The sequence below is a fragment of the Lutra lutra genome, chromosome 6 (genome assembly GCF_902655055.1).
Source record: "Lutra lutra chromosome 6, mLutLut1.2, whole genome shotgun sequence".
Lineage (NCBI taxonomy): Eukaryota > Metazoa > Chordata > Mammalia > Carnivora > Mustelidae > Lutra > Lutra lutra.
In genome coordinates this window covers 37,118,318-37,143,927 of record NC_062283.1, presented here as the reverse complement: position 1 = coordinate 37,143,927, position 25,610 = coordinate 37,118,318, and the positions used below count along the sequence as shown (strand labels likewise).

At 40.7% G+C, this 25,610-nt stretch overlaps 1 protein-coding gene across 2 annotated transcripts; it reads left to right on the top strand.

The window, feature by feature from the left end:
* The first annotated feature begins 5,098 nt into the window (after positions 1-5,098).
* Positions 5,099-24,546, top strand: DDX43 (DEAD-box helicase 43). Of its 2 annotated transcripts, none has more exons than XM_047733966.1 (17): positions 5,099-5,446; positions 7,921-7,976; positions 9,743-9,872; positions 11,112-11,243; positions 12,970-13,051; positions 14,344-14,500; positions 14,950-15,068; positions 15,504-15,608; positions 15,993-16,134; positions 17,311-17,411; positions 18,667-18,754; positions 20,166-20,293; positions 20,494-20,603; positions 21,332-21,470; positions 22,619-22,706; positions 23,299-23,454; positions 24,290-24,546. In XM_047733966.1, exons 1-16 carry the CDS (start codon positions 5,200-5,202, stop codon positions 23,413-23,415), a joined length of 1,941 nt encoding a protein of 646 aa, XP_047589922.1. In that variant the 5' UTR covers positions 5,099-5,199; the 3' UTR covers positions 23,416-23,454; positions 24,290-24,546. The 2 variants fall into 2 exon arrangements, with proteins under 2 accessions (XP_047589922.1, XP_047589921.1); XM_047733965.1 differs by having other exon boundaries at positions 15,498-15,608.
* Positions 24,547-25,610: the final 1,064 nt, after the last annotated feature.

Sequence of the window (25,610 nt, the reverse complement as noted above, 5' to 3'; positions counted from 1 at the left end):
GCAGACTCCCTTCTGAGCACGAAGCCAACCTCAGACTCATGAGATCAAAACACAAGCTGGAACCAAGTCAGACGCTTAACTGACTGAGTCACCTCGGCATCCCCCAAATTTTGCATCTTTTAAAAGGCAGTTATGTTAGAATATATAGATCAATGTTCATACAATTTGAGGGTAAAGAGAACCAGATCATGGGATCAAATTCTGTCACCATAAACAAACAATGATAGCTTTTTGCTGAATTAGAATTAAAGCTTCTTTTGACGAACAACAAAAAAAATCCCCTATGCCTTGCCCTCCCAAATGTGAAATAAAAAGACAAATTATAAACAGAGAACATGCAGTATATAATTAAGAAATGCATGTTTAACAACATGGGGAAGTGCCTGTTTTATAAAATTTAAGGGTAAAAGACTACAAAACAACACATGGGTCCTTAGGGGCAAACTAGTGCAGCAGAATATGACTGGCTTTGGCATCACATCCACCCGGGGTTCCCAAGCACAGTGGCTCCTTGACCTCAGTTTCTTCCTCTGTGAAATGGGCCAGCCACACCACTTCACCAGTTTTCTAAGAATTCAATGAGAAGACGACCCTGGCTGGTTTAAGTGTCCTACATAAGATAATGCCACTCTCCGTTACTCAGTGGAAAGTTAAACCCTACAGGGTCTATTTTCCAAATTAGGGGTCCCACTGAATGCACACTTTGGTCTGTGCCTAAACCAAGTTGAATTTGCTCATCCAACTCCTTCCAGAGCCAAGGGAGCTGCTGTTTCGCTGCCTTCTTGAGAGATGGTGGCTCCCTGCCGGGTGGAGAGGGGACCCTGAGAACGTTCCTCAGAGGAACGGATCAGGCCTCTAATCCCATCCCCGCAGCCTATGCAGGCGGGGCTCACCGTAACCTGCCATTGGGCAATCAATGAGCCACCGCAGGTTGGGGACCTGGGCGGCGGCCTCCAACCCGTCGCACTGCCTGGGAAGCGGCGCCAAAAAGAGGGTGGGCCACCAGGCGCCTTCCCCGCTTCCGACCCGGGAGCTTCGACGACCACCGGCCACCGCCCGCCGCGGAGAAGGTGCGAGCTCGCTTTCTGAGGCTGAGGGGGTGGAGAGGAAATAGAGCTGCGGACTGGGGCAGGTTTAGCTTCGGTCTCCGAGCGTGAGAAATCCCCCTCTCTGCTCCAGAGCTGGTCGTCGCACCCCTCCCGGAGGTCAAGGTGTGAGCCAGTGGAACCTTCAGTGTAAAGAAAGAACGCGCCAGCTCCAGGGGTCCTCGGTCAAACTCGCACTTCAATTCCGCCTTTTTATCTTTATCCGTGCCTGGAGGGGAAAAGTAGACAGTTGACCCCACCTGAAAGCCCCACAATCATCCCCATTTTCTGCTTGCTTAGAGAATGTTCTTCCAGGTCCTAGTTGGGATGTAGAGTAAAAGGTTTCACTCCCCACCTCCATCGCAAAGGGCTTAATAGCACAGATTTTGTGGGGACAGGGGATTCATTTTGCTCTAATTTAGGAATAATTTAAAATACAGAAAAGTACCTGTAATTACCATTTTAGATACATCTTTCCTCAGCACCTCTCACCAAGTGAGAAAAGAGAATATTGGAATGTTATTATTTACTGGTCAAGTGCCCAAGGGGCAAAAATTAGCTTATCAATAAAAACAAAACTAAAATGAAAACTTGACGCAAAATTCCTCTTTTCAAAAATGGACTATTTTCATAAAGCAATTTTAGGTTCATAGCAAAGCTGATCTGTAAGTCCGCAGATTTTCCCCTCTCCCCCAACACCCAATACACATACTTCCCTCATCATCAACATCCGCCAGCAGCATACTGGTACATTTGTTACTATGATGAACCCACATGGACATACCACTACCACTCAAGTCCACAGTTTACCTTAGGGATCACTCCTGGTGTTAGGGTACTTTTGACCTAATACAATGAGTTAGGAGGTATTCCCTCTGCTTCTCTCTTCTGGAAGAGATTGTAGAGAAGTGGTATAATTTCTTCCTCATATTTGGTAGAATTCACCTTTATGTGGCAGGATAAAGTGAAGGAAGTCCTTCAGAAAGTAGAACAATTCGGGGGTGCCTGGCTAGCTCAGTCCATAGAGCATGCGACTCTTCATCTAGGGATCATGAGTTCAAGCCCCACATCGCATGTAGATATTATTAAAAAAATAAAAAATTAAAAAAAATAAAGAAAATAAAACAATACTGAAAATTTAAAACTTCTGCTCTGTGAAAGACACTGTTAAGAAAGTGAAAAGACAAGGGGTGCCTGCTTGGCTTGGTTGCCTTCTGCCTTTGGCTCAGGTCATGATCCCAGGGTCTTGGGATCAAGCCCCCTGTTGGGCTCCTTGTTCAGTGGGGAGCCTGCTTCTCCCTCTGCCACTTCCCTTGCTGTGTGTCCTCTCCTCCTCTCTTTCTCAAATAAATAAATAAAATCTTTAAAAAAAAAATAGGAAAGAAGGGAAAAAAAGAGTGAAAAGGCAAGCCACAGACCCAGAGTGCTTAGAGGGAAATTTATAGCCTTGAATGCATATATTAAAAAAGAAGAAAAATCTAAAATCAATCATCTAAGTTTCCATCTTAGGAACCGGAAGAAGAGAGGAGCACGATAAATACACAATAGCAGAAGAAAGAAATATAAAAATTAGAGTGGATATCAGGGCCACCTGGGTGGCTCAGTTAGTTAAGCATCTTCTTCCGCTCCGGTCATGATCCCAGGATTCTGGATATAGCCCTGAGTCGGGCTCCGCTTAGGGGCGAGTCTGCTTTCTCCTTCTCCCTTGCCCACTGCACCTCCCACCCCGCTCCTGCTTTCTCTCTCTCATAAATAAATAATAAAATCCTAAAAAAAATTAGGGTAGATATCGATAAAATTGAAAACAGAAAATCAGTAGAGAAAATGGATCAAATCAAAAGCAGGTTCTTTGAAAAGAGCAATAAAATCATAAACTTCTAGCCAGGCCAACAAAGAAAAAAAGAGACAAGACATAAATTACTAATATCAAAAATGAAAAAGGGGACATCACTACATATCCCATGGACTTTAAAAAAATAATGAAGGAGTATTATGAACAACTCTATGTCCACAAATTTGACAATTTAGATGAAAGGGATCAATTCCTTGAAAGACACCATCTTCCCAACTCATAAGAAGAAATCAGTTGAATAGGAAAGACATAAAGAAATTAAATCAACACTTAACTTTACAAAACAGAAAGCAGCAGGCTCAGATATATTCACTGGTGATTTCTACAAAACATTTAAAGAAGAAAATATACCATATTTTAGCATAGTTTAAAATAGAAAAATTTAGATAAATAAAATTCAATCCAAGAAAGGACTGGTTAAAGAAGTGGTAGCAAGGGTGTTTGCAAAGTTCTATTTTTTTGACCTGGGTCATGGTTACACAGGATTCACTGCACGATAATGATTTCTTTAAGTTTTATTTATTTTAGTAACCCCAACCCAATGTGGGGCTCAAACTTATGACCCCAAGATTGAGTCGCACTCTCCCCCAACTGAGCCAACAAGGTTCCCCTTACTGCATAGTTATTTATTAAGTTATATCTTTGTTCTGTGTACTTTCTGTGTGTATAATATATTTCACAATAAAAGTAGCTAAAATTAATACATCTATGTTTAGGAATACTGTGAAATACTATACAATCAATAAAATAATAGGGTAAACCAAAGAGAAGGAGAAGGTGGGGGAGGAGGAAGGGGCCAAAAATATACAAATTTTCTACAATCTCTTCCAGAAAATAGATGATAAAGGAAAGCTCCCTAACTAATTAACCCAGTACCAAAACCAAAGACTTTGTAAAACTACAGACCTCTTTCTCATGGACCTAGATGCAAAAATCCTCAACAGAATATTAGGATTAGATTAGATTGGATTAAACTAGACTAGATTAGATTAGAAATCTAATCCAACAAAATCCCTCTCTAAAGGTCATTAATACTATCCATTTCATATTAAGGATTAGATAATGATATTAAATATGAGACACATTTATGCTTTTATCTATTTTCTGGGTGCTTTAATAGCACTGTAATCCTATTTCTCCAGAAATAGGATCTCACAGTAAGAGTTACAGTTAAGGGCGCCTGGGTGGCTCAGTGGGTTAAGCCGCTGCCTTCGGCTCAGGTCATGATCTCAGGGTCCTGGGATCGAGTCCCACATCGGGCTCTCTGCTCAGCAAGAAGCCTGCTTCCCTCTCTCTCTCTCTCTCTGCCTTCCTCTCCGTCTACTTGTGATCTCTCTCTGTCAAATAAATAAATAAAATCTTTAAAAAAAAAAAAGAGTTACAGTTAATCCCATGTGAGTTAACCCATTCAACCTGTATGGACCAGGTTTAGTTAACGGTTTTCCTTTTTTTCATTCCCCAGCACAACATATTAGATAACTACTTTGAAAGGTGAGTGAACTGAGATTTGTTTAGATAATTCAGAGATCCTAATCAAAGTAGGGGCACCCCTAGCTGGCTTACAGCACTGAAATAGTATGTTCAGCCACAGAGCCACCGTGCAATGATGGGAGTGCCTCAAGCATTTATTATATTTATTTCGTTAGCTCTAATACTACAGCAACCATTCAGGTCAAGTGTTGTGTGAAGCACTGAAGCACCATTTTTAGCCCAGGGGTTTTTAAGCTGTGAGTCATTTTATTTTGTGGATTACAACCAATATTTTAAAAATGAATATAGGGTTAAGTACATCAAGTGCTGCTCTGAAAGCAATAGTAAATGCTGTTTTGTCACCCTTCTGTTTCAAATTTTTTTATGTATGTACTGGGTCATGTCGCAAAAGGGACTGATGTTTACGAGTCACTGAGATGGGTACTTGGGGTGGGAGATCAGCAGGGAAAAGCAAAAAGGAGGACCCGGGAGTCCCACGCCTGAAAAGGAACACGAAGCCGGCGCAATGACACGTTCAAGGAGCGCTCACACGTTAAAGAGACTGGATTGGTTAAACCTTCAGAGTCCCGCCCACGACGTCTCCTGCACCAATGGATGTGCGGCCAGGGCGAGGCGGGGCGGGGCGGGGGAAGGGGCGGGGCGAGCCGCGAGCGGGCTCCTTAAGTAGAGGCTGCGTGGATGCACTAGTAGAAAAGTCTACGACGGCACGGTGGAGTGGTGTAGAGCCAGACGGGAGCGACGTCGGACGCGCCGGATCTTTCTCACGGAACCATGTCAAGGCAAGAAGGAGGCGCTAACGCCTCCTCGTGGGTCGTTGCTTCCCGGCGAAGCTCGGCAGTGTTCCGTGCTTCGGAAAGGAGGCCGGCGGAGGACCCGAATCCGAGAGCTTCGGAGGCCCGTAGAGGCGGCAGAGGTGGCGGCTGGAAGAACTCCGGCCTCCAGCAACCTGTGACCGCGGGCCTCCGAGAACCGCCGCTTTGCTTTGGATTGAAGAACGTGTGGGTGGGCGCTGTGATCGGTGAGTGAAAGAGGATGGGTGTGTCGGACAGGGCCGGGGGCGGAGCCTGGGCAAGGCGTCCTTGCCCCACTCTCCTCACCTCCCATCAGCCGCCACTTAATGAGTTCAGGACTTGACCTGGGTTATTCATAATACCTTAAGATGCTGTACTTAGTCATTTAATGCACATTTGATATTTCGTGGAGACGATATTTTGGTAGAACAAACAGATGTATGAAATCTTTGGGATGAAAGGTCAAGTCTTTTCACAGTTTACCCCAAAATGAACAACAAAGCAGTCCTGAGTACAGTCTGTTCCTTTGGGCCCCATTTAGAGCCATTGAACAAGGTTTAGGATATTATAGGGTTGTTCAGACCATTGGCCATATCTTGCACTTAGTTTCTTTTATTGAATATGATTTATCTGCTGAAAAACAGGATCTTTTTTCTTAGTACATCTTGCGTCTTCCAAATTCACCTTTGATAAGCATTTGGAAACAATAGGAATAGAGATTTGCCCCCATTTGTGGCCATTAAGACTGAGAATAAGTTCCAACATTTTCCCTATTAGGTATGGGAGCTAATATTTTGTTTACCCTCTTTTAAACCTGTTTTAAAAACAATAACCAGGGCGCCTGGGTGGCTCAGTGGGTTAAGCCGCTGCCTTCGGCTCAGGTCATGATCTCAGGGTCCTGGGATCGAGTCCCGCATCGGGCTCTCTGCTCAGCAGGGAGCCTGCTTCCCTTCCCCTCTCTCTGCCTGCCTGTCTACTTGTGATCTCTCTCTCTCTGTCAAATAAATAAATAAAATCTTTAAAAATAAATAAAATAAAAATAAAAACAATAACCACATTTTTTTAGGCTGCTATTAAATAGAGCATTAGGAGAGGATTGCTAGGCCAGCTAGAGATTCAGTGTTTCTTCAAGAAGGCTCAGGCTCAAAGATCTGACAAGTGATGCCCCATAAGTGAAAGCCACTAGGTTTGCGCTAAAAATCACTCAACACTTACTGAGCTCCTGTGACAGTGCAGGCACAGTGCTAGAGGGCACCTGCTTAATGTTGGTCTGGAACCACTTTTTTTTCCTTAGTGTAGTTAAAAAAAAATTAAGCTTAATTTTAGGGTTACAGTGTGCGGCACAGTACTGTTAACTGTAAGAACAATGTTGTGTGACAGAGCTGTAGAATGTTTTCATGTTGCATGACTGAAACTGCCCATTAAACAACTAACTCCCTATTTCCCCCTTTTCCCATCCCTGGAAAATACCATTCTATTTTGTTTCTTTGTTGGACTACATTAGATACCTCCAAGAAGATCATGCACTATTTGCTTTTTGTGATTGGCTTATTTCATTTAGCATAACTGTCCTCAAGTTTTATTCATGTTGCAAATGATAGAATTTCCTTTTTTTTAGGGCCGAAATCTTCTCTAGCATATTTATACTATGTTTCTTCATCCAGTCATCTGTTGGTAGACATTTAGCTTGGTTCCACCTCATGACTATTGTGAATAATGCTGTAATGAACATGGGAGTCTAGATAGCTCTTTGAGATAGTGGTTTTGTTTCCTTTGGGTATAGATCCATAAGTGGAATTGCAAAATCCTATGGTAGTTATATCTTTAGTTTTTGGGGGGACCCTGCGTGCTTGCACCAATTTATATTCCCACCAAGAGTGCACAAGGCTTCCCTTTTCTTCACATTCTCACCAACACTGATCTCTTATATTTTTTAAGATTATTCATTTATTTGAGAGTGAGAGAGCAGAGCGTAAATGCATGAGTGGGGGGAAGGGGCAGAGGGAGAAGCAGATTCTCCACTGAGTAGGGAGCCAGACACAGGGGGCTCCATCCCAGGACCCTGAGATCATGATCTGTGCCGAAGGCAGCCACTTAACCCACTGAGCCACCCAGATGTCCCTCTTGTATTTTTCTTTCTTCCCTTCTTCCTTCCCTCCCTTCTACCTTCCTTCCTTCCTTCCTTTATTTCTTTCTTTCCCTTTTTATTTTTTTTCTTTCCCTTTTTAAAGATTTTATTTATTTATTGGAGAGAGAGAGACAGAGATAGCGAGAGTGAGAAGCAGGTTCACTGCTGAGCAGGGAGCACAATGCGGGGCTTCATCCCAGGACCCTGGGATCAAGACCTAAGCCAAAGGCAGCCGCTTAATCAACTGAGCCACCCAGGTGCCCCACTCCTTTCTTGTATTTTTGATAGCCATTCTTTTTTTTTTAAGATTTTATTTATTTATTTGACAGAGAGAGATCACAAGTAGGTAGATAGGCAGGCAGAGAGAGAGAGGAGAAAGCAGTCTCCCTGCCAAGCAGAGAGCCCGATGCAGGACTCGATTCCAGGACCCTGAGATCATGACCTGAGCTGAAGTCAAAGGCTCAGCCCACTTAGCTATCCAGGCGCCCCTCGATAGCCATTCTAATAGGTATGAAGTGATACCCAGTTGTGATTTTGATTACAACTTTTTAAAAATTTTATTTTTAAAAATAGGTCGTGGGGGATCAAAAATAAAAGACATCCAAAGTACAACAAACACGAAAATACAGGTAAGTGGTCTGAGATCTTAAATCCTCAAAGAGTGTAGTTCTTTTCTAACTCTAATTTTTGTTTAGCTATTAACATAACTGTAGTAATTTAGTAACAATGTAGTAATTTCACATACTGTGGTCCATTCCAGGTCCAGGTTTTGTGACTCCTAGAGGAAAAATCTTTACAGATAATCTCCACTGAGAAATGAGATCTCTGAGGGAATATTCATTACGCGCTTCCTGGCTCTCATGCCTCAAACATTGACCCACTCCTGTGTTCCCAGTCTCAGCAGCAACATCATTCACCCAGTCCCCAAGCTGGGAATCTCCGATTACTTCCTGTTCCTTATCCTGTAACCAGTGCTTTCTGTTTCCTGTGTTTCTCAAGAAGAATCCCATCATTTGGGGTGTTCTCCCCTAACGGTTCACCCTACTTCCAGTCTTACCCGCTTTAACCATCCTGTACCATGACCAGGGCAATAATTGTGTTCATAATTTTTCTTTTTATGCATAAAAACTTTTTCTGATATCTCAGGGTCTTAAGAAGTCCAGACTTCTTAGCATGGTCCACTTGATCTAGCTCCTTTTCCTTCACTCCCTCCTCGAACTCTCTCTTGAGTGTCACCAACTGGACTCCTGCCACTCTCTCTCCTATCTTAGCTGTTAGAACTCCTGCTCATAAGGGAGGTCTAAGACCTCCTGCATCCCCATTCTAGGTAGGTCTCTTTCCCATCTTCTCAGCATCAGTTTCAGCCTCATTTAAGAACTTCCACAAAGTTGTCTATAAACAGTGCAAATGGCAAGCTCTGAATCACCAGTCAGAAAGCATTTGGTGCAGCAGTTTCTAGTTACTATTGAATCAGTGTGGGTATCTGAGATTATGTACACTGAAAGATGTGACTTGTAGATCTTATCCTCCAAATGTCATCTCAGCCTTGTAGTAAGTTGATTCCATTACGATATACGTGGTGAAAGTAGGGCATCCCCTCAAGTTCAAGAGTTCCTGTAAGTAACCTGACAGTTCAGTGAGCTGGTATTTATATACGACAAAGACAAATCCCTACAGTTGTGCAAGATTAGTCAAATTACTATTTGATAGTTAAGAGGACAGATTAACACCTTAATCTTCTAAAACTGGTTGCTGAATTTATTCTCTAGTGGTCACAGTAGCTTTTATTTACTTTTTTAAAAGATTTATTTACTTGAGAAAGAGTGAGGGAGAGGGAATCTGAAGCAGACTCTACACTGAGCATAGAAGCCAACGTGGGACTCACTCCCACTGTGGTGGGATCATGACCTGAGCTGAAACCAAGAGTCAGCCACCCACGTATCCCTGTCACAGTAGTTTTTAAATTTAGATTGTCCTGCTCCTTTTCATCCAAAGGGGGGGGGGTGAATCTCAGGATAAATTTGTTGACTGTAGAATGCCCTCAAAAATTAGAAATTAAGGGGCACCTGGGTGGCTCAGTCATTGGGTGTCTGCCTTCGACTTGGGTCATGATCCCAGGGTCCTGGGATCGAGCCCCGCGGGGTGGGGGCTCCCTACTCAGTGGGGAGCCTGCTTCTCCCTCTCCCACTCCTCCCGCTTGTTGTGTCCCCTCTCTTGCTGGATCTCTGTCAAATAAATAAATAAAATCTTTTTTAAAAATTAGAAATTAAGATACTGATTGATAGCAATACTATATTTCCTTTCAATTTTTATACTGTTTGTACCTGAGTGATCTTTGGATGTGGGGGGCATGGTATGGGGACTTCGGTCTCACCTATTTTTCTGCTGCATCTAGATAATAAAAGGTCATTCAGAAGAAGCAGAGGTCAGAATCTTTGGCGACAAGGTGATGCAGGCGAAGGCCAAAACAGTGATAGATAATCTTGTTAAAAAACAAGAAAATTATAGTTCAAAGCTCAGAACTGGTAAGTAATTTTTGCTTACTACATACCGCCTTGTAAAATTTTAAAAATTGCACTCAGTGTTATAAGGCATTATAGTTGAGGCTTCTTTTGACAACAAAGCTTCAGATTGCCATCATTAAATCTTATCTGTTAGGGACTTTTTTTTCTTTGAAATCCCAGAATACTGTTTTCCTCAAATTAAGACACTTAATCTCTGTGGTTAAGCCTAGCAGTTTTACTTTTAGCCACAGATAGGTGAAAACAAAAATAACCTTTTAATACATTCACTCTTAATGGTAGAAGAAGGATTATTCTGACCTTCTGATTCTATGGTCTCTTCCTTTCTGGAACGTGACTGATTTTGAAAAGGGTCTAGTTATTTGGTATTTAAAGAATCTCTAGGGTAGGGGCGCCTGGGTGGCTCAGTGGGTTAAGCCGCTGCCTTCGGCTCAGGTCATGATCTCAGGGTCCTGGGATCGAGTCCCACATCGGGCTCTCTGCTCAGCAAGAAGCCTGCTTCTCTCTCTCTCTCTCTCTCTCTCTCTCTCTCTGCCTTCCTCTCCATCTACTTGTGATCTCTCTCTGTCAAATAAATAAAAAAAAATAAAATCTTTAAAAAAAAAAAAAAAAAGAATCTCTAGGGTACCTGGCTGGCTCAGTCAGTATAACATGCAATTCTTGATCTTCGGGTCACGAGTTCAAGCCCTAGGCTGGGTATAGAGTTTACTTAAGAAAAATCTCAGATTTTGTTAAAAACAAAACAAAAACAAAAATTCAGACCTGCTTGGACTAGAGAAAAAGCCATTATTGAGCCATTTCCAGGAGCAACGTGAAAGTAAAAAGAACTGCATCTTAGGTTCAGATGGCAGCGTTGCCTCATATAGTGTTTCTTGGGAAGGGAACTTTAGGAAAGCCTTTAAAACTCTTCATCTGTTAACCTGGGTGACATCTGGCTCACAGGATTCTTATAAGCTTAACATGATTTATCAGCAAACACTAGGCTCTCCTATTTTCCTTCTCTTCAATAAATGTATTTTCCTCATTTATCCTCATAATCTGGTATTATCCTTATAAATATCCTCATAAATCTGGTAACTGACAAACCATGACTACTATTGTCATAGCATTATAGTACTAAAACCTACATTTTATATTTTAAGCATGATTGTCTGGTTTTTAAACAAAATAGTAAAGTGGTTTGGGGGAATTTGTACAATTAGGATTTGTTTTGAAACTAATTCGATAAAAATATTTTAACAGATGTTGTTGCATTCCAACCTTCTGTTGGAAGAGATGTAAAGACAGATAGTAATGTTACAGAGAATCAGCCATTGATTGATTGGGATCAAATTCGAGAAGATGCTTTGAAATGGGGGAGAAAAAAGTGGGAAGGTTAGTGCTATATCCGAACATTTACGTGTGGTGTTGATGTATCACTTGAGGTGTTGTTTTTTTTTTAACTTCATGAGGTTTTTATCCTCTAAAATGTCTTATTTCTAGTAATGAAATTAATATGAAAAATGATAATAAGGTATTAAATGCTACAAATAGTCTCTAGGGCAAGATTTTTTTCTATGTTGTCTGTGCTGTAATCTATGCTCTAAGTGGGATATTAAAATATTATACTTAACATTTTGTCTTATTTGAGGTAACTCACAGCAAGAGTTTAATAATAAATGGAAAGAAAATGGGGTATAAGGGGAAAATGAAGGCGATAAACACGCCAACCATAAGTGGTTTAACATTGTTGCCTATGGTTGAATAAAAATTGATCCTGCAGTGTCCTGGTTGACAGCGGCAAAATAAAAAAGGAAAACCGTTTAATAAAGAAAGATACATAGTTCTTGAGAAGAGATTTGGGTTTGTTCATTTGCTTTAGTTTTAAATGAAAGTCTCACCTGGAATTATATGGAGTGTTATGTTTCATGTTCACTAAATTTCAGGGTAAATTCAGGTAATAATTCTGGCTATCAGAGTGAGGCGGCAACACAACCTTTATTAAAAATTTAAAAGCTAGGGCACCTGGGTGGCTCAGTGGTTGGGCCTCTGCCTTCAGCTCAGGTCATGATCTCAGGGTCCTGGGATCGAGTCCCACATCGGGCTCTCTGCTCTGCGGGGAGCCTGCTTCCTCCTCTCTCTCTCTCTGCTTGCCTGTCTGCCCACTTGTGATCTCTCTCTGTCAGATAAATAAAAAATCTTTAAAAAAAAAAATTTTAAAGCTAATGGATTGATAGTGAACAATATTAACAATGACTAATTCAGGGGTGGGTCTATCTGCATGTTGTTACCAGTGCCACCTGGACAGGATATGTGGTGGGGAGATATGGAATAGGGAGGCCAGAGAAAGGATTTAGATTCGGAGGAAGTTTGCGAGGCATATAAGGAAACAAGAAGTAGGGACGCCTGGGTGGCTCAGTTGGTTAAGCAGCTGCCTTCAGCTCAGGTCATGATCCCAGCGTCCTGGGATCGAGTCCCACATTGGGCTCCTTGCTTGGCAGGGAGCCTGCTTCTCCCTCTGCCTGCCACTCTGTCTGCCTGTGCTCACTCTCGCTTCTCTCTCTATGACAAATAAATAAATAAAATCTTTAAAAAAAAAAAAGAAAAAAAGAAAACAAGAAGTAGCCTCAGAAAGTGGAAAAAGAAATACTCTATTCCTAGACAGAAATGGGATAGACCATCAAAAGAAAAGAAAAAAAAAATCAGTCTACTGTGTTTTAGAGAAGATTAATCAATTGGGATGATTGTCGTGTAAACCATACTTCCTTTTGTTTTTTACTATGAAAAATGTTATATTTGTTATAAAACAAGTAATTTCATCCCAACTTAAGAATAATAAAAATTTTACCAATACATACAGCTTTCTTTTTAAAGATGGGTTTTTTAAAAAACCTTTATCTATTTTTTTCTTTATATTAAACTTAATTATTAAAATTCTTTCTTCAAAAGGTAAACTAAAACAGATTTCAGAGACTAGCATAAGCCTGACTGGCAAAGAGCAGATATCTAAAATTGTAAGGGTGAATTTAATAAGTATTTTAGTTTGATTTCTGTTACTTTGCATAAGTTTCAATGAAATGTAAATTCTGATAATTTATTGAAGTTTTAATCTTTGTCCCAGATCTACCGCCAATTAAGAAAAACTTTTATGTGGAGTCAGAAACAACAAGTTCAATGTCCCAGGTGCAAATAGACACTTGGAGGTGGGTGCTTTTATTGCCTTAAGTATTTGTATAGTTGCTACTCATTAGGGAAAGCTTTAAAGTGATTACATTTGAAGGCTACGCCTCTGGTGTTCACATGAACTTGATTGCATCCTACATGATATTTTAGAGCATTGCTATCCAATAAACCTTTCTGCAAAGATGGAAAAAGGGCTATATTTGTGTCTGATAGAGCAGTCATTATCTATATAGCTATTGAACACTTAAAATATGACTAGTATAATGGAGGAACTGAGTTTTCCATTTGAAATTTTAAAAGATTCGTTTGGTTAGTGCCTGCTGTATTGGACAACACTTTTAAAGAATTATTTCTACAACCGTTGAAAAAGAATTGATTCAATGCATTTCTTATTCTTCAGTGCTTACTATCTGGAATTAAAGGTCCTGACAGCAACATTTTTTTTTCTCTCAAAGTCAGTTATAGGGGTGCCTGGGTGGCTCAGTGGGTTAAAGCCTCTGCCTTCGGCTCAGGTCATGATCCCAGGGTCCTGGGATCGAGCCCTGCATCGGGCTCTCTGCTCTGCAGGGAGCCTGCTTCCTCCCCTCTCTCTCTCTGCCTGCCTCTCTGCCTACTTGTGATTTCTCTCTCTGTGTCAAATAAATAAAATCTTTAAAAAAAAAAAGTCTGTTATAAAACTAAGTATGGTATAGCAGAAAGAAGAGTTATTCTAGCTCAGACTTTGGATAAGTAACTAAGGATCACCTGTCAAAGGAGAATGATTGCCATTTAGCAGAATTGTTGAGGATAAGTTAAGAAAATATGTATGGAACCTTGTTCCATACACATTTTTGTGTCTGCAAAGTCTGATTTGAATCATGAAGTATGTGATTTTCAGGCTCTATTCCCATTTCCATGAAATTTCACTGGCCCCTTCATAAAATGGAATTTTTTCCCTCTTTTTTTAAAAGATTTTATTTATTTGACAGAGCATGAGTAGGCAGACCGGCAAGCAGAGGGAGAGGGAGAAGTAGGCTCTCCACTGAGCAGGGAGCCCGATGTGGGGCTCGATCTCAGGACACTGGGATCATGACCTGCGCTAAAGGGAGACACTTAACAACTGAGCCACTCAGGCACTCCTTTTTTCCCTTTCTGATAACTATTCTGATTAGAAAAAGATGTGTTCACTTGTATTTCTTTGTAGTTACATCTTACTGTAACTTTACAGTTGCAGTTGAATTTCTAGATACGATGAACTAATGCTGGCAAAAATTTCTGGCTTAGGGAATGAAGTGACTAAAGCCACTAAGATTTGTTCTGTTTTTCCTTAAAGGAAAGAAAATTATAATATAATGTGTGATGACCTGAAAGAAGGTGAGAAGCGTCATATACCCAATCCTACCTGTAAGTTTGAGGATGCTTTTCAGTGTTTTCCTGAGGTTATGGAAAACATTAAAAAGGCAGGCTTTCAAAAGCCAACACCGATCCAGGTATGCTTTTTTTCCTTTCTTTCTTTAATTCCAATATTTTGCTGACAGATTCCCTCCACCACCACCAAACAATATCTGATTAATTTTTTAAAGATTTTTTTTTTTTGAGAGAGAGAGAGTACAAGTATGGGGGTGGGGAGGGCGGAGGGAGAAGCAGACTCCCCATTGAGCAGGAAACCCACTGTGGGGCTCCATCCCAGGACCCTAGGATTATGACCAGAGCCCAGTGCAGACCCTTCACGGAGCCATGCGGGCACCACAATATCTGATTATTAGAAGTTAAATCAGCAGGGAGTAACTATCCCTTCTGAGCTTTCCCCCGAAACCCCCCTCTACCACCAGTGCCTAGCACTTAAAAATGTTTATTGAAAGAAGTTTGGGCTTAGGAGAGGAGGGGCATGTGACTAAAAGATGTACTTTTAATTTTAATGTTGATCTTTCTTTTTTAGTCGCAGTCATGGCCGATAGTTCTACAGGGCATAGATCTTATAGGAGTAGCCCAAACTGGAACAGGGAAGACATTGTCCTACTTAATGCCCGGATTTATACACTTGGACTCACAGCCTGTGTAAGAATTTCTGCAGCGGGGTTCTCTTTATAGGGGGTTAGCAGATATGGATACCAAAAATGCAAGTTTCTTTTTTGTCTGTTGCATTGGTCAAAAAGTAATGCCAAGCCTCAGGGAAATGCACTTGTACCATGGTGGTGAGGGTATAAATTGTCAAAACACTTTTAGGAAGCCATAGGTAGTCTTAATAGTGAAATACTAATGTTTAAATTATCATTTCCAATTGTGTGAGACAATGTTGACCATGCTAAATGAAAAGACTGGTATCTGAGACCTTGGGAGTTTTTTTGTGCACTGTTCTTCAATATTTTTACATTATTTTACATATTGTAAATGTGTGTGACATTCATTGCTACAAATTCTGAAAGCACTGAACAAATATACTATGTACCTGAATCAGGTACTTTAACAGTTATTTTCTCTCCAAAGAATTAGAGGAGAAAGGAATGGACCAGGCATGTTAGTCCTTACACCTACCCGCGAGTTAGCACTTCAAGTAGAATCTGAATGTTCTAAGTATTCATATAAAGGCCTTAAAAGGTAAGTCATCTTTGTCCCTTCTTGCATCCACATTTTTATAAATCCTAGTTTTATACATTCTCCCTATTATTTTTCACACATGTAGAGAATCTGAATGGCTTAGCATGGGTCAGGCATTGCCCTAGTTCAAATCAATGGTAGCCAGGGCAGTGAGGTCAAGTAACAGCAATGCAAATGTCGCTCTTGAGGACACATCATTGTGGGCTGATGGGTATGGATGGTTTTAGAATGGGGCTAATACTACCCAGAAGGTATCTGATACTCTTTCTGACTTACATACTTTTTACTGTGTTGTGTTATACCCAAAATGCTTTGGTTAGTTGGGATTTTGCTTTGTGATGGGACATTCCTTACCTGAACATGAACCTATTTTTTTTTTTTTAGTGTTTGTATATATGGCGGTGGAGATAGAAATGGACAAATACAAGATCTGAAAAAAGGAGTAGACATTATTATTGCAACTCCTGGAAGACTGAATGATCTACAAATGAATAACTTTGTTAACCTCAGAAGTATAACCTACTTGGTAATAATGGAGGGTTTGGGATACTGGAAGGAAGAACTGAACTCTTATTAAATTCTTTTTTTTTTCCCCTAAGATTTTATTTATTTATTTATTTGTCAGAGAGAGAGAGAGAGAGCGCGTGCGTGCACACAAGCAGGCAGAGAGAGAAGCGGGCTCCCTGCCAAGCAAGGAGCCTGATGTGGGACTTGATCCCAGGACACTGGGATCATGACCTGAGCCAAAGGCAGTGACTTGACCGACAGAGCCACCCAGGCGTCCCCCCCTCCTTTTTTTTTTTTTAAAGATTTTTAAGTAATCTCTACACCAAACCTGGTGTTCAAACTTACAATGCTGAGATCAAGGGTCACTAGCTCTACTGACTGAGCTAGCTGGGTGCCCAGAACTGAACTCATTAAAACAGTTCTTTAGAATGGTTGTCCATTTTATAATGGTTTCAAATCCTAGGGATAGTTTCCATTCCCTCTAGTATGTTAAAATAAGGATTTTGAGAATTCTATTTTAGTTTTTTGTTTTTTTTTTTTAAAGATTTTATTTATTTATTTGACAGAGAGAGAGAGAGATCACAAGTAGGCAGAGAGAGGGGGAAGCAGGCTCACCGCTGAGCAGAGAGCCTGATGCAGGGCTCGATCCCAGGACCCTGAGATCATGACCTGAGCCGAAGGCAGAGGCTTAACCCACTGACCCACCCAGGCGCCCCTAGTTTTTTTTTTTTTTTAATAAATGTTGGAGAATGTAGCGATGTATAAAAGAAAATTAAAATCCACGTGGTTTTTTTCTTTTTACTTTTATTTTTTTAAAGATTTATTTTAGAGAACACGTGCAAGTGGGGCGGGAGGGGATGGTGGGTGTGGTGCAGAGGGAGAGGATCTCAAGCAGACTCCTGCACTGAGCCTAGAGCCCATTGTGGGGCTCAGTCCCCAAATTCCAAGGTCAGGCATCCCTCCATATGGATATTTAAGACATTTACAGTTTTTCTTAGATCTAGAAACTGTTAGCCAACTTAAAGAATCAAGTCAGTCTATTACAACTGTAGATCACTTACTTTGTCTTGAAGAAACTAAAATAGTGGCTTAAATAATAGGGAAAATGAGAGAACAGTTCCCTTACCATAGTATTCTGTTCATAAAGAGAGCATATTTCCCATATCTAAGGTAGCCGCTGTTGATTTTGATGCAGGTACTAGATGAGGCTGACAAGATGCTAGATATGGGATTTGAACCCCAGATAATGAAGATTTTATTAGATGTGCGCCCAGACAGGCAGACTATTATGACAAGGTAGGTGTATGCCTAACTGCTAGTCTGTAAAATAGAAATCGGTGGCCTGAACTCTATTCTTTTGGATTTCCACAGAGGATTTTAGAGGATTGGTTGAAGGTGTCTTGAGATCCTCAGGTAAAAGGCTTGTCATCACTTAGGAATAGCAACTCAGTGTAACTGCGGAACAATGACTGGGTTTCCTAAGTTACAGATAGAGTTTTGTTTTGTTTTGTTTTGTTTTGTTTTGTTTTGTTTTGTAGAGGACATTTTAAAAAAAGATTTATTTGACAGAGAGAACAAGTGAGAGAGCACAGGCAGGGGGAGCCTCAGAGGGAGAGGGAGAGGGAAAAGCAGGCTCCCAGGGAGAGATGTGGGGCTCAAACCCAAGACTCTGGGATCATGACCTGAATGGAAGGCAGATGCTTAACTGACTGAGCCACCAGGTGCCCCACAGATTTCTTTAAAAACCTAAGGGGGGGCCTCTCCTTGGAGAGGAGATTTTATTTCATAGTTGTGGCCTCAAATTTGAATGATCACCTGTCCTTAGAGATAAACCTTTGATTGCCCGTAACTTTTTTGTGCAACATAAAACTGAGAAACAATGGTTGTCATTTAAATACAGACTGATCTATAGACTGTTATCTCCTGGACTTATATGACCTATGTGCCATTAACATAAAAAAGAATAGTATATAATTGGGGAATACATTAAATTTTCTCACTTGTTTACTTTTTAATACCACCCTCATCTGTTTTTTACTAATATTCCCATTATTGTAATTACTGTGAAAGTACAAAAGGTGATTGCTTTCATAATATATGGAATATATGAAGAAACATTTGAATTTATATGTCCTTTCATCAGTACATTTCATATGCCTTTATTTTGCATATGCATTTGGTTTTTTGCCTGTTGACAATGAATGCTAACAAAATACTAGGGCTTTTTTTTTCTGTTTTTCTTTAATGAAGGCCAAGAAAAACCTAATCTATGAATTCATTTTAGATTATTAGAATTTAGGTTAGAATTTAAGGTGTAGGTCTCCTTTACCTTATAAACCTGTTTATTAAACTTATTTAAAGGTTTCATGTAGTAGCTTTGTTATAGTTGAGCTATTCTTTGTGAAATATACATTGTCTATAAAGTCTCCCTTATTTAAAAGTACTCAGGGTGTCTTTCATGGGTAATCTGGTTCATAGCATCCTTGGAAAAACTTAGTAATATTTGATTTATAATACAATTTTTAACATTTACATCATGTTTTATTTCCAGTGCAACATGGCCATATGCTGTCCGTCGCCTTGCACAGTCTTATTTGAAAGAGCCAATGATTGTATATGTTGGTACTTTGGATCTAGTGGTAAGCTTGTTTATTACTATTATAAAAATATTTGTTATGAAAATTTTAGTTACTTTGTGTTTTGGTGTACCTCCTCTGCCCTCTCCCTAATTACAAAGACCATAGATACATATGATTTTATTCATAAATAATTCAGTATACATCTAAGACTAACTTTTAACATCTCAAGTTTAAAATTTTAATAATCCCTTAGTACCATCAAATATCCATTTCTTATTCTTATTTTCCTGATATCTCATTTTTGTTTAATCCTGTTAAAATCAGGTTCTAAACAAGGTCAATGTAGGTGTATGTATGTAAGTCTGGTGTTGTCTTTTGGTGAAGTCATGATGGATCATTGGGTTCAGATGTCAGTAATTATATGATTCATGAAGGTCTCTGGTATGTATCCCCTCCATTATAAAGTTATCTGGCCTTTCACTTAGTTGAGATCTGAACTTTCAATTAATCATTATTTTTTTTAAAGTGTATTTATTTGACAGAGACACGAGAGAGGGAACACAAGCAGGGGGAATGGAAGAGGAAGAAGCAGGCTCCACGCTGAGCAGGGAGCGGGATGCTGGGCTCGATTCTGAGACCCTGGGATCATGACCCCAGCCAAAGGCAGACACCCAACAATTGAGCCACCCAGGCTCCCCTCAGTTAATCGTTATTGAAAAAAATGACCTTTTACTTAATCACCAGTGATAGTGAAAGGTCATTGCCAAGATTCACTTCATCAGATTTCATGAAAAGTGAGGCTAGAGATGTCATTCTTTACTTTCATTAAATGCTGTTAAAACCTATTTTAAGGGTGCCTAAATGGCTCAGTTGTTGGGTGTCTGCCTTTGGCTGGGGTCCTTATCCCAGGGTCCTGCGATCAAGCCCCACTTCAGGCTCCCGGCTTGGCAGAAGGCCTGCTTCTCCCTCTTCCACTCCCCCTGCTGGTGTTCCCTCTCTCACTGTGTCTCTTTATCAAAAAATCTTTAAAAAGAAATAATAAAAATAAAACCTGTCTTACCTCTGGGTTAAAAAATTGTATCAATGATATGTTGAAATTTTGCATTAAGTTGTCAAAATCCTGAGTGGGAATTCTTGTGTCCTAAGCTAATCATCTTCCTTTATTGTAAGGACTGTACCCAAATTCATGATGAAAGTTTGGCCTTACGCCATGGTTCTTTTCCAACAATAGTAAGCAATAACTTTAAACGCACTGCCAAGCATTCAAGTTTCCAGCTCAGCCTGGGTGAATGAGCAAGAAGCAAAAGGCTGAGCTACAAGTCTTTGAGTAGGTACAGGTCATTTTCAAGGACCTGCCTCTTCTTGTTAGCAGTTTATTAAAACTTAACCAGAGATAGAAATAGATGTATTCTGAGCCAATGTATAGGGTTTGCCCATCAGTTTTGACGTACTGTGATCTTTATTCCTTTAGGCAGTAAGTACCGTGAAACAAAACGTAATTGTCACCACGGAAGAAGAGAAACGCTCTCATATCCAAACTTTTCTAGAAAGCATGTCTCCCAAAGACAAAGTCATAGTGTTTGTCAGCAGAAAAGCTGTGTAGGTATTTTTCTTTTACATCCTTAAATCATCCAGTTGATTTGTTTAGCATTAGCTCTCTTTGCATACTAATTTCAAAAGGAGGATGCATGCATTCTAGTATGTTAATTCAGTCTTTTACTAATACAAGTAAAACTAGTGAATTTGCTGGTGGCATCAGAAGAAGCACTTCAGATCCCTGACTTCGTCTTTTGCTTCAGGGCTGACCACCTGTCAAGCGACCTGATTCTGCGACAGGTATCAGTGGAATCCCTTCACGGTAACAGGGAGCAGAGTGACCGAGAGAGGGCATTAGAAAACTTCAAAACAGGTACATTTATGCAAGTTGTTACTTGTGGCCGCTGAAGGGTGCGAGGCCTGGGCATGGCTGAGTGACAGCACCTTTCCATGGAGCCCATTTGTAAGATCTGTCCTCAGCTTGCAGAGCCCAAAATATACTGGTAAGAGCTCTGAATAGTAATCAGATCTTCAGAACCATACAAATTCAAATAGCAAATATTTCAACCTGGAAATCAAGGTAATAATTTGCGATGTGGTTATTTTTGTTAATTTCCCTGCAAGGCATAGATCTTCGTGATGTGGTTCAGGTGATTCAGGGGTTGGTTGCTGAAGCATGGTGTGCTCTGTGTTGTAATTCACCAGCAGTTCATTTTTTTTTTTTAAGATTTTACTTATTTATTGGACAGAGAAAAAGAGCACACAGGTAGGCAGAGCAGCAGGCAGAGGGAGAGGGAGAAGCAGGCTCCCTGCTCAGCAGAGAACCCCATGCAGGGCTCGATCCCAGGACCCTGAGATTATGACCTGAGCCGAAGGCAGAGGCTTAACCCACTGAGCCGCCCAGGTTCCCCATAATTCGCCAGCAGTTTAAAAGAAAGTCTATAAATGCCCCTTTCTCATTTTCACTCTCTGAAGTGTTTTAATACTAAAAATAACCACTCACCTAATTAGATATTAGGGGAACATTATAATTTTCTGCTATGTCTTGGGTTGGTTTACACCAGCATGTATATTCATGTATATTTTGGTTTTATTCTTTAGGTAAAGTAAGAATATTGATTGCCACAGACTTGGCATCTCGGGGGCTCGATGTCCTTGACATCACACATGTCTATAACTATGATTTCCCCCGGAACATTGAGGAATACGTGCACAGAGTAGGGCGCACCGGAAGGGCAGGGTAAGTCAGCACAGTCTACCTGTGAAAGAAGCCAACTTTGGGGCGCCTGGGTGGCTCAGTGGTTTAAGCCTCTGCCTTCAGCTCAGGTCATGATCTCAGTGTCCTGGGATCAAGACCTGCATCGGGCTCTCTGCTTGGTGGGGAGCCTGCTTCCCCCTCTCTCTCTGCCTGCCTCTCTGCCTACTTGTGATCTCTCTCTCTGACAAATAAATAAACAAAATCTTTAAAAAAAGAAAAAGGAAAAGAAAAGAAAGAAAGAAACCAACTGTCACTATGCCCTTCACAGGCTATTCTTAGCCAGAAAATGGCTTTTCTATTGCCTCTGAATTGTCTGGGCCACCTGCTGTACTACTTTATCCTTGTCTTAACTGGCCTGTTCCTGAGTCAGCCAGACCCTCTGATTAGCTGCCGCTGTTTCTTATTCCAGTCTCTGCTTTCTATCTGTAGTGTCACACTGAGCTATACCCAGTGGTTCCTCTACTGTCCCCTATAAGAAGACCTTTCTCACCACTGAGAGCACTACTATCAAATCCCTTGCAAGCACGTTGTATAAACAGCTCCAGATAATTGAGTTCTAAATCAGTGTTTGAGTGATGCTAACTTTCAATATATAATACATATTTGGGCTTATGAAAAAGTTGCGGTTTTGGGGCGCCTGGGTGGCTCAGTGGGTTAAGCCACTGCCTTCGGCTCAGGTCATGATCTCAGGGTCCTGGGATCAAGCCCCACATCGGGCTCTCTGCTCAGCAGGGAGCCTGCTTTCCCCTCTCTCTCTGCCTGCCTCTCTGCCTACTTGTGATCTCTCTGTCACATAAAAAAAATAAAATTAAATTAAAAAAAAAAGTTGCGGTTTTGCTATTTTTAGTGTTTTGCTAACTGAACCATGAGTATAAATCAAAAATCAGATTACGGGGCACCTGGGTGGCTCAGTGGGTTAAGCCTCTGCCTTCGTCTCGGGTCATGATCTCAGCGTCCTGGGATCGAGCCCCGCATCGGGCTCTCTGCTCAGCTGGGAGCCTGCCTCCCCCTCTCTCTCTCTTCCTGTCTCTCTGCCTACTTGTGATCTCTCTCTGTCCAATGGATAAATAAAATCTTTAAAAAAAAATTAAATTACATGAGTTCCTTCCCCCCACCCCACCCTTTTATAGGAGGATGGGGATATCTATTACTCTCCTCACTAGAAACGACTGGAGGGTTGCTGGCGAGTTAATTAATATTCTGGAAAGAGCCCAACAGGTGAGATTATACAACTTAGAACTCTACCTTGTATCACTTTTCTAATGTTCAGATAATCTCATTGATTCCAAGTATGGGCTTACTGCGTGCCAGGGTAAACTGATGTTAAACGTGTTATGAGGACCATAACATGGCAAAGACAAGGAGCTGTAATCCACAATTAGGGAGCCTAATCTAATGGGAGTAAGCAGCAGTGGGAATCATAGTGCGGAAGAAGCCGGTAGAGTGGAGGTTGGGAGAATTGTTGTACAAGAATGGGATACAGATTCCAGCAGGGGAACATATTCAGGCCCAACGGACAGAATGCCCCAGAATGTGGCACCAGTTAACGCCTGCCTGTTCAGGGCCCTGAGAAGCAACTGAGGGGCCATATGAGCAGGGAGTGGTAGCATCAGGGAAGTTGAAGATGAGTCTGGTTTTCTAGCTGCAAGATAGATTTCAGAGCTTAGCGTGCAAGGAGACACATTTCGTTGTTGGAAAGATGTCATGGAACTGGGGAGATTTTGTGACTGAGATGATTTGAAAATATTTTAGCATATTGTAGAAAAGCTGTTAACAGAAAAATCTCCTAATAACACATTTAATGTTTCAGAGTATCCCAGAGGATCTTGTGGCAATGGCCAAGAGGTATGAGGCGAATAAACTGAAAAAAGAAATGGAGAAAAAATTGGGGAAACCCCAAGGAAAACCCCAGAAGTTTTATTATTAATGTCCTTGTTGAAAAGTGGTACCAGCCTACTGAGAAGAGGTAAATAACACTTTCAAATTTTGGACTTTCAAATGCCTGCTTTCCTTAACTACATTGTTGGTGTGTTTATTGAAATCAGCATTATCTCTGAGAGTCATTAACATAAATTATTCAGGGTAATTCTTTACCTATTACCTAAATTCCAGTTAATATCTTTTTTTTTCTTTTAAAGATTTTACTTATTAGAGAGAGAGAGTACACAAGCAGGAGGCAGGGGGAGAGGGAGAAGCAGACTCCCCACCAAGCAGGGAGCCCAGTGCAGGGTTTGATCCCAGGACCCTGAGATCATGACCTGAGCAGAAGGCAGATGCTTAACCGACTGAGCCATGCAAGTGCCCCCAGTTAATATCTTAGAGGTAGAAGTATTAATTCAGGAGTGGGCAAACATGCCATGTTCATGGCAGCTTTACTCATAATAGCCAAAAGGTGAAGGCAACTCAGGCATGAATGGATGGGTAAACAGGTTGGCCTGTCAAGGGGAATTCTGACCTGAGGCACAACATAGCTGAACCTTAATGACACTACACTTGAATGAAATAAGCCCGTCAAGGACAAATACTGTGTAATTCCACTTACATGAGATACCTAGAGTTATCAATTCACAGAAGCTGAATGGTTTTCAGGAGCCAGTGAAAGGGGGAATATGGAGAGATGTTTAATGGGTATAGATTTTCAGTCTTTCGAGATGAAAAAAATTCTGGAGGTTATGGAACAGTGAATATACTGCACACCGAACTGTATATTTAAATGGTCAGGGTGGCAAATTTTTATGTGAATTTTATCAGTTTAAAATTCAAAGGCTTGGGAACAGCAATTTACATTTTTTCTTTTTCAGATCTCAAGATATGTGGAAGTATGAGAAACATGCTGGCACTATGAAGAAATAAGTGATTCTTAATAGTGTTAAAAATGTAGAATTTGATATTTTATACTTTCTTTAATAAAATCAGAAGTACTTAAACAAGTTAAATTTTTTTCATGGATATTAAGCAATGTAGCATTGAACTTTTTTCACTTTTTACTGTCCTTATTTAAAAATGTAAATTTTATCTCCTGTAATGTTGCTGTATTAAGGTCGGTCTTTAAAGAGTTAAAAGCTTGTTCAGATGTCATGGCAGTGAAAGATACTGTTAAAAATAAATGTTTTTCTATGATAAAAAGGTAAAGTGATCTGTCTTTCTGAATAGCCTTTTAATTTTTTTTGGTAATGGTATTTTATTTGGGAGTACTTTTCTTAAGGGATTATGTTTCACCTACTTCTAAATGAAAAAAAGGATTTCATGAGACTAAAATATGCAATAGTTCTTAAGTTTCAGCCCATAGGCTAAAATAAATCCTAGGAAAATAATTTCATTTTCATGAAACTTCTTTGACTAATCACATTCTCCAACTTCAGTTTTTTTTTTTTTAAGGTTTTATTTGGTTATTTGTCAGAGAGAGCAAGCAGGGGGAGCAGCAGGGCAGAGAGAGAAGCAGGCTCCCCACTGAGCAAGGAGACTGATACAAGACTCCATCCCAGGACCCCAGGCTCATGACCTGAGCCGAAGGCAGACACTTTACCAATTGAGCCACCCAGGTATCCCCAATTTTTTTTAATTAACATAAAATATTTGTTTCAGGGGTACAGGTCTGTGGTTCATCAGGCTTACACATTTCACAGCACTCACCATAGCACATACCCACCCCAACGTCCATAACCCAGCCACCCCATCCTACCCAACCCTCTCCCCTCCAGCAACCCTTAATTTGTTTCCTGAGATTAAGTTTCTTATGGTTTGTCTCCTTCTCTGGTTTCATCCTCTTTCATTTTTCCCTCCCTTCCCTTATGATCCTCTGTCATGTTTCTCAGATTCCTCATATCAGTGAGATCATATGATGATTGTCTTCCTCTGTTTAACTTGTTTCATTTAACATAATAGCCTCTAGATCCATCTATGTCATTGCAAATGGCAAGATTTCAGGGTTTTTTTTGGTTTTTTTTTTTGTTTTTTTTAAAGATTTATTTATTTATTTATTTATTTATTTGAGAGAGAGACAGTGAGAGAGAGCATGAGTGAGGAGGTCAGAGAGAGAAGCAGACTCCCTGTGGAGCTGGGAGCCCGATGCGGGACTCGATCCCGGGACTCCAGGATCATGACCTGAGCCGAAGGCAGTCG